Consider the following 8,987-nt stretch of genomic DNA (forward strand, 5'->3'; position numbering starts at 1 on the left):
CCGCAGCTGCCGCGTCCCCGGGCTCCACCGGCTCCGCGGGCGCCACGGCCGAGTCGCGCCTCCTGCTCTTTGTGCGTAACGAGCTTCCGGGGCGCATCGCGGTGCAGGACGACCTGGACAACACCGAGCTGCCCTTCTTCACTCTGGGTAAGGCTGGGCACCGGCACAGGCGAGATCCCGAGGAACCCGAGTGAAGCCGGACGGGTGGGGGCGCCCTGGGGATCCCAGCCCCGGGCTGCCCCGAGCGGATTGGGAGCGGGCAGCTGAGGGGCCCAGAGGGCGTACAGGTGGTTGGAAAGGACTATGGGTTAGGAGGTCCCGGAGAGCGCGTGGCGGGAGCCCGGGGGCGTGCCAGCCTTCTGCAGAGGGGACCTGCCCCTCAGTCGCTTAATCCAGACGTTGACCTTTGCGGCTGGCGGTCCCCGACGCCCAAGACCCCAGATCGCGGAGTGTGCTCCAGCTAGGGGCGGGGGCGGCTCCCCTCCGAAGCCAGGTGCAGGTTCAGCTGTTCACCGCTCCGCGGGGCAGGGTCACTGCCGCCGAGTTACCGCCCCGTCGCGCTCGCATCGGAGTTGCTGGCTCTGCTCTTCTGGATAGATACGCTCGAGAATCGAAGCGGAGAAACTCCACGTAGAAGCACCCGCCTGCATAAACTCGGTTTCTGCATGGGTTGAGTGACCTTGGCCAAGTCACTGCCTCTTTCTGGGCCTCAGTTTTGACTGTCTCTGAAATGGGGTAGGGGGCGGATTGAGTGACTTACTTGGATTCTGAGCCCGAGGTCTCCACTTTGGGATCCTCGGATTCTGCCCCCATCCCTGTAGTCGCATTTGCCCAGCGGAGAGCAGGTTTGTCTTTGCATCTCAGCCACTGGGCTAATAACAATAACTTAAGGCGAGAAAATGGAAGGGAGAGGATAGCGTGGTGGTGGGTCCAGGGGTGGGGGCTCAAACGGGAAAGTTAACCAGAAAGTTCGCCAGCAGCTTGCTGCCTGCTGGTTCCCAGCGCGAATCCCGGAGGAGTCGGCCCTTCAGAGGAGCTGTGGGAAGCGCGGCTGATTTCCCACCCGGGTAATTGATAGCTTAATTATCTCGGAGAGCGTTTACAAAAATGTTGTTCCCCCTTAGCTCTCCCGCGCTCGCGAATCACTCGCTCTCCCCATCTCCTCTTGGGGGCGCGGGGCGCGATTGGTTGTCGGAGTCTGGTCAACAACCGTGCCTGGAAGGCGCGGGGGCCTCTCCGGGAGGCTCGCGAGCTCATCGTCCGCGGATCCTCGCTTTCTTGGATCCGGCTCAGCTCTGGCTTCGGGGAGGCCATGGGCCTTCGCTGTCAGCGCCTTCAGAATCTCGGCTTGAACCTCTGAGATTAACCCTTTGCTCGCCTGAGAAACCCCAAAGAGTAATCAGTGGATTATACTCCTCTCTCTTGGGAGCCATAATATTTTTAATGTATTATTATTATTTTGTGTGTGTGTGTGAAGACCCTCCGTCCCCTTTCCCTTGCCTTTCATGCTGGCTGCCTCTGGAGATCTGAGCGAGTGCCAGACCCTCTCGGGTTTCTGGCCCTTAGGCTCTCCCCAGCTGTCTGTAACCCGAGCATGCCGAGCTTTTCGCTAGGCAAGGCGGGAGAGCGCCTTGCAGGTTCCCAGGGGACTTCCCGCGGCGGCGCGTCTGGCGTGCGACACACACACTCGAGAATACACAACACGCAAGCGGACACACATACACACACGTGCACCTGTGGGCTGCCCATTTCCAAGGAAGGGGATGAGGGTGGAGATGGGATTCCTTACGGTGCGCCCGGGCTAACGCCTACCGCCTCTTCCAAAAGCAGGGTCCTTGGGGGAAACACGAAAGGTATATCTTTGACACCACTTCCAATCCCAACCGTCTTCCTCCACTCTCCTGATCTCTACCCTGGGGTGCCCAGAGGTCAAGAGTGAGAATCCCCCTAAGTGACTGGTCAAATGAGGGGCAGGGGCGGGGGAAGCTGACGTTCTTAGATATGGTGTTCTTAGATTATTTAGAGGTGAGGACCCCAGAGCATTTCAGTTCCTGGAGCTGGCAATCTCTGCCTTTTTAAACTTTGTCTTTCAAGAGGGAATGTGTTTCACAGAGCCGCTGAGCAGGGCCAGCTGAGAGAGATGAGTGAGGAGCTGGAGTAACCCTTCCTCCAGGACCGGTGAGTGAGTTAGCTCCAGAGTCTCCTGGCACCCTTCATTTGGAACCTTTTACCTTCTGTGACATGTGAGGGGCTGAGCCCGATGGCTGGGGACGGCCTGCTGTGGCGTGGTCGGGTGCTGTGCTCCTTGGCAGCTCTGAGCCCTTGTGGATGCATGTAGGGAATTGGGTTCCCACCTTCCTCTCCTCCCCGCAGCACCCTGGACTGGCAGCTCAAGCACTCCCCCTGGGATTTGGCTAGCGAGGTAGTCACCAGATGGCCTAGTACAGCAGGAGCTGTGTAGGGAGACGTGGGCTTTTTATTTGTGTTGGTCTCCCACTGTTTGCATGTAAACACGGAGTGCACAGTGAGCTCCAGGAGGGCCAGGCTGGCTGGAAATGAGGCCTGCTGCTTGTTGGGGGTTACTCTCAGTCATTGATGGCCACATCTTTCCCAGGGTCCCAAGGCAGCCCCATCCTATCATCCCATCCCCAGACCTTATAAATACCCTTTGTTTAAAAGCTGAGTATTTGTGTGTGGTGGGTTGGATACTCCGAGTCTTTTATTACTAACTCTCCAGTTTAAGGGCTTTGGAGATGGCCCATACCACATCTGGGCATGCAAACTCAGTAAATGCCAACACCTGCCAATAGTGGGGTGCATGAGCCACCACTAGGGGGTGATGGTGTCTGCCAAAGGCCTCAGGCCATGCTTTGGGTTGTGGGACCGGTGTTGGTGGTGGTAAAATGTCCCTGGCATTAAAGGGGATGATTGAACAAATAAAAGGTAGAATTCCCATTTTACCCTAAGTCCAACTGGGGGGAACTCAAGGTAGTTTTTTACACGCTGCCTACCCTCCTCTTTCACCAAAGTCATCTACATACCTGGCCCTACCTCACTTTGTTCTGCCTCTCTTATTTGAGTGATTGGCTATATTATTGGTCATGCCTAGACTTAAATGGCTTTTCTTCACGTCTCTTCCTCTTCATATTTCTATTCTTTCCATCGTGTTCCAGCCTGCTTTATGTAGATTCAAATTTCTCTTAGAGAGGGAAGATCCCCCAAGTTTCTATGCCTGGGCTTCTTCTTTAGAATCTAACTAAAAGTCAATGGCATTGACAAAGTGAATCTCCCCGAAAGTGATCAAAGAATAGCAAATAGTTATTGAACCCTTAATGTGGTACTTAGAGCTTTACTCTTGCTTTTTATTGTCAATTTACATAAAATGTATGTAGTGGGCACTGCTGTTATTGCCATTTTACAGGTTGGGAAGCATTCACAGAGAGGTCAGTTACCTAATCCAAGGTCAGACTATGAATATATATAGCCTGGAACGGGAATCTCAGTCTATCATACACCTACATTCTAGGTAATTGCTAACTAGCCATCCTGAGCCAAATATACATTGAGGGGCTCGTTATACATGTATACAGGGCATGGGGCTGGGCTCTAGAAAGAAATATAACAGTCATCAACATGACAAGAACATTTCTCTAAAGAAACTTCAGCTCCATGGGTGAGCTGAAGTATGACAGTTTGAATGTGAAGCATGAGTTAAATGACCTCCAATGACCCTGTCAGCTCAAAGTTCTATGACTCATGGGCCGTCAAAGGGCATTGTATTTACTGGTGCCAATGAGTGATGGAGACGACACATTCAGTGGCATCAGGGAGGGAAGACATCCCTATAGACTGGGAGAAGGCTGAGGAATACTTCCTGGACAGGAAAAAAAAAAAACCAAAAAACCCGAGCTAGGCCTTAGAGGATAATACATTGGAGGAGAAGTTGAATGCTCTGATATAGCTTGGGAACGTAAAGTTGATTAAAATCTGAAATCTCAGCTTTGGCTTACAGTGACCTTGAACAAGTCATTTATCCCCCGGAGCTTCAGTTCTTTGCGCTATAATATGAGTGGGTAGATGAGCCCTAAAATAATCCTTGGGTGTAAAGCTTCTATGAACTTGAAGTGCCCTGACCCGCTCTGTCACTCTGACTAGCTCCTCTTGCTTCTCACTGGCTTCTTTCCTTTGCTGGTAACACGGGGGTGTTGGAAACGACTGATTGAAAAGAAAGCACTTGAACAGGAGCAACTGCCAGTGCAGGGCTTCTGAGGTGAACCTGCACATCACTCAGTCCTCATCTGCCCCCAGGCAGCCCTGGAGTGTGCTCGTGGATTTAACTTTCATGTCTTCAGGTAGGGCAATGATATCCTCCTTCCTGTGCTTGATAGTGGCCAGGCTGAACTGTTTACCATTAGCCTTGATTCAACAAAAGAGGGAAAAAGACATAAAATTGAATCACCCTTCATTGTCAAAATTTCTTATTAATTTGCCTTGTCATGTAAATCACACAGGTGAGGCATGTGTCCTGTATTTGGGAAGGGCACGTGAAAAAGGGAAAACCATCCAGGAATATGTCTTTAAATGCACCTGCAAGAGTAGATCTGGCAGTGTCCTGAAGATCTGTCCCCAAAAAAATGTTCTTTGTAGGAAGCCGACTGGCCTGCGTGGAAGAGAAAGACACAGTCTGAAATACCAACTTGGCCAGATCTGCAATAATTCCTTAAAATATAGACGGAAATGAATACCAAAAGAGAAAAGCCCCTGGAAGGAGAGAGGGTCAGGAGCCAGGTCAGAAGGGGTGTTAGAAGCAGGGGGTTTTGTCTGAGAACAGGCCACAAAAGGCCGGATGAGCTTCCTTCAGATGTCAAAAGGGACTGAGGAATGTGCTTTTTTTCTGCCTGTTTCTAAGGAATGCTTAAAAGGTGCAGATACTAAGAGGATATAGATAAGAGTTCCAGCCCCCAGGAGGCTCTGTCCCAGGGAGCTGTCCAACAGCCCAGCATTCTGACCCCTAATGTATGGGGGATCCACGTGGGAGGGAGCTTTCAGAGACTATGCAGCTTTGGGCAGGCACTCGGAGAAAGGACCTAAGCCCTGGGAGACGGTGAGCTGCCCTTTTTGGATTCTAGTTTGATTCTGCAGATCGATGACAGTTATTAAGAAGGAGGAAGAACCGATGCAAATAGTACTAAGCTGGGTTTTCTGAAGGAATTTCTGACCACAGAATATTCATTAAAATCAATACTTGTGTTTTTACTCTGTGTGTGTGTGTGTGTGTGTGTGTGTGAGAGAGAGAGAGAGAGAGAGAGACAGAGAGAGACAGAGAGAGACAGAGAGAGACAGAGAGACAGAGAGACAGAGACAGAGAGACAGAGACAGAGAGACAGAGGGAGAGAGAGAGAGAAAGAGAAAGAGAGAGAGAGAGAGATTCTGGGGTGGATAAGAGGGAGAATTTGATTATTTTGAACAAAGCTAGATTTAAAACAAAATGTATGTTATTTCCTCATTTGGATGCCAGGTCCATTATCACTAACTTAAGTATTTGGGTATCACTGAAACATCGGGATCTCATCCTGTCCCCATGTTCCGGGCTTCTGCGACATTTTAGGTAAGGGTCCTGGGAGTGGGGGAGGGGTGTTCAGTGGTCTTTGATCTGAATCTTTTCCCCCTTTCCACTCACTTCCCTCAACCCATCTTCCCCAGCCCTTTGCCAGCTCAAATCTAATGAAACCTATTTAATAGTCATGGCAGAGAGAGATGTATTGTCTGTCTCAGAAAGTACTCTGTTACCGAGAGGCTGGGGAGAGAGGAGGATCTGTTTCAGCTGCGTTAGAGAGGCTAACATTTGGTGAAGGCCAACCAGATTTGCTGTTTGAGTGGTCAGTGACACCAGCCAAATGCAGCACAGCTCTGCAAGCTTTGGTGTGACCAGGAGCTTGATGGTTTTCCTGAACGGGGCCCTCAGGCCATAATATCCTTTTATGATTTTCATTTACAGCAGGTCCAGCAATAAATCTGACCAGGCCTCTGGCAGGCAAAGCCTCCTGCTTCTCACCCCTCTTCTTTCCTGTAAACCAGTCCTTGGCTGCCATAGGACAATGTGAACACATGTGGTGGGGAAAGTGACAGTGACATTTTTGGGTGACGTCATGAAAACAATTACCACAACCATCAACATTGAGGGACTCATAGTATCACAGACCCTTGGAGCGCATTGAATCTTCCCCTCATTTTATATGGTAATACTGGGGCCCAGACAATGGAAGAAACCTACTTACGGACCAACCGTTGAAACTTAAACCCAGCGGCGTTGAATCTCACTCCATGCTTCCTTCCATTGCAACACTGAACCGCCAATACATGGCTCTGGGTTTTAACACATCTCTGTGTCTGCAATTCGGTCGAACAACATAAAACGCACCACTCTCTCCTCTCCCTGAAAAAAGAAAAACATAAAAACAAAAGAAAACAGAAACACAGAAACCGCAAAAAATCTAAGGAGAAAAATATCCCTGGGGAAACTGGATTTGTTCTCCTGCCTGAGTATCCAGCTGGTTGGCTCCAATCTCTCCTGAGAACCTGAGCTGATGGGTTTTGTTCTGGGGGAGGAGGAAGCCTCATTGCCTTTCACTAGCTGCCTTTGAGGGTGAGCAGAAGCAGCCTGCTGTTTCCCAGGAAAGGAAAGAAAGAGTCGGATTTAACCTTGAGGTGGAGCGGCATTACGGGGATGCTTCCCTTACAGAGCTGATACTTCCCCAAGTTCTCACACTGACCAGCTAGTGGCAACAGAAGATTAACTATAGCAACAGGTCTGCTTTTTCTTGTCTTCCAGCAGAGCATGCAGCCTTTCTGCCCTAGAAGGAGGCAGGCAGCAGCGCTTGGCAGGACTGGCTCTGTTCTCCACCGCTAGTACTCCCCATTCACTCACTCTTCGCTGCTGTCTGTAGTTCTTTTGAGCAGCAACCCCTGCTAAGATTTCCCTTTGGATTGGAGGTGGAGTGGTGGTGACTATACAGTGTAAGATTCAGGACCGAAATATTTGTAGCTTCTTTATTGGCACAGTAGAACATGCAAGTGGTTCAGTCTGTGAGTCAAAAATTGACAAAGATGCCATATGTTATAAACTGTTAAGGTTTTAACCATGAAGGGGAAACATTTCTCTGTCCCCATTGTCACGGCCCCTGGCAGGTCAGACTTCAACACTTCTCTCTACCAAAATTTCAACAGTTAACTCACTGGTCTGTCTGCCTAGAGTTTGATCCTCTCTTATCCATTGTCTGTGCTTGCAGACAGTGTGATTTCATTAAAAGTGTGAATATGATCATGAATATTTTCTCCTAAAGCACTTCACTGGTTCCCCATAGTTCTTAGTATGAAGTGCAAGCTCCTTATTGTGGTACAAGGTCCATGATCAGACTCTGCCCAGACTGTCCTATACTGAGAATCCTTCCTTCTTGTTTTAAAACTTCGCCTTAACATGCCTGGGAAAATTCTTTCTTACCTTTCAAGACTGAGCTCAAATGTCAGCTTATCTTTGGAGTCTTTCCTGACCTCCTCATTCTGGAGTTGAACATTCCGAGCCTTGGCACCCACTATCAATATAAAGATGCTCATAACAATGCTAGTCCCTTAAGAATTACTGAGCATCTACAATATGCTAGGCACTCACTGTTCCAGATGTTTAGGATACACCAGAGAACAAAAGGCATAGATTTCTGCATTCAGAGAGCTCACATTCAGGAGTGTGTGTGTGTGTGTGTGTGTGTGTGGTGGGGAAAGGACAATAACAATAAACATCATAAATAAGAAAATTACATAAAAAGCAAGAAGGTAATAAATCCTATGGGGAAAAAAAAGCAAAAAATAACACAGGGACATTTTGGCAATGAGGAGATCGGTTTTAATATTATATAGAGTAGAGGGAGAGGAGCTTATTGAGAATGTAGGATAGGACCTAAGACTGGGAGGTGATGAAGGAGTTAGCCAAGCAGGTATCTAGGAGAAGAGCATTTCAGACAGAGAACCTTGGCAGCAGAGCCTTGACTCTGGAGCACACCTGGAAGGCTCGAGGGCCAGCAGGAAGGCCAGCACTGCCAGAGTGGAATGAGTGAGGGGTGGGCAGGACAGGACAGGAGAGGAAAAGGGGAATCTATGCAGATTGCTCTCTGGATTGGGGCTTTTACTCTGAGTGGAATGGAGAGCCATGCAGGATTTTAAGAAAAAGAATGTCAATATCTGACTTATGTTTCGAAAGAATTATTTAGGCTGCTCTGTAAAGAAGCAAATATGGAAGCAGGAAAAGCTGTGAGAGTCTATTCGGGTGAGACGATAGTGGCTTGGAGTAGAATGAGAGCGGAACTTACGTGTTTCTTTGTCTTGTGCTCCTTGCTTATGGATCCATAAGCAGAGAACACACCTCCTTCATCTCCGAGGCTGCAGTGACTCGCCCTGTGCTTGGCACACTCTAGTTGTTTAGGGCATCTTAGATTACTAGAATCCGGGATTCACCAGGTATCATCCCAGAATCCATACTGAGCAAAACCAGGTAGGTGTTGAAATTCCACTCATCTGTTAGGGCTAAGCTGGAATACCACCTCTTCTGAGTTCCCGTAGCCATTTTCTCTGCCTTCTCATCTGTTTATCAGATGAGTAATAGGATCAGTCTGATTTGAGGAAAAGCCTTTTCTTGAACATCACAGATGCCAGATAAGGGATTAGAATCTTTGCATTGAGACAAACAGAGAGGCATTGAATATTTTTCGGGAGATGATACACCATGGTTCCGGGATCATCCATTGTCATAAATGGTAAGAATTTAGGATGTTATCTAAATGATGTCCTTTTCTACAAAGATGGGGAAATTGAGGTCACCATATCAAGTCAGTGGAGGAGCAGGCATCAGATCCCAATCGCTTGACCCTTATTCCAATGTATTTTCCTCCGCCTTAGGGAAGGGCAGCAAAGCCACCTGGGAAGGGATGCGGGGA

At 49.0% G+C, this 8,987-nt stretch overlaps 1 protein-coding gene across 1 annotated transcript in view; it reads left to right on the forward strand.

The window, feature by feature from the left end:
- Window positions 1-8,987, forward strand: part of ASTN2 (astrotactin 2) — a 787,984-nt gene that overhangs the window by 2,498 nt on the left and 776,499 nt on the right. The window contains exon 2 of the mRNA XM_025050436.1: window positions 7-147. Within this exon, the coding sequence (XP_024906204.1) occupies window positions 7-147 (141 nt within the window). The remainder of the gene's footprint in view (window positions 1-6; window positions 148-8,987) is intronic.

Source organism: Pteropus alecto, unplaced genomic scaffold, assembly GCF_000325575.1.
Source record: "Pteropus alecto unplaced genomic scaffold, ASM32557v1 scaffold226, whole genome shotgun sequence".
Taxonomy (NCBI): domain Eukaryota; kingdom Metazoa; phylum Chordata; class Mammalia; order Chiroptera; family Pteropodidae; genus Pteropus; species Pteropus alecto.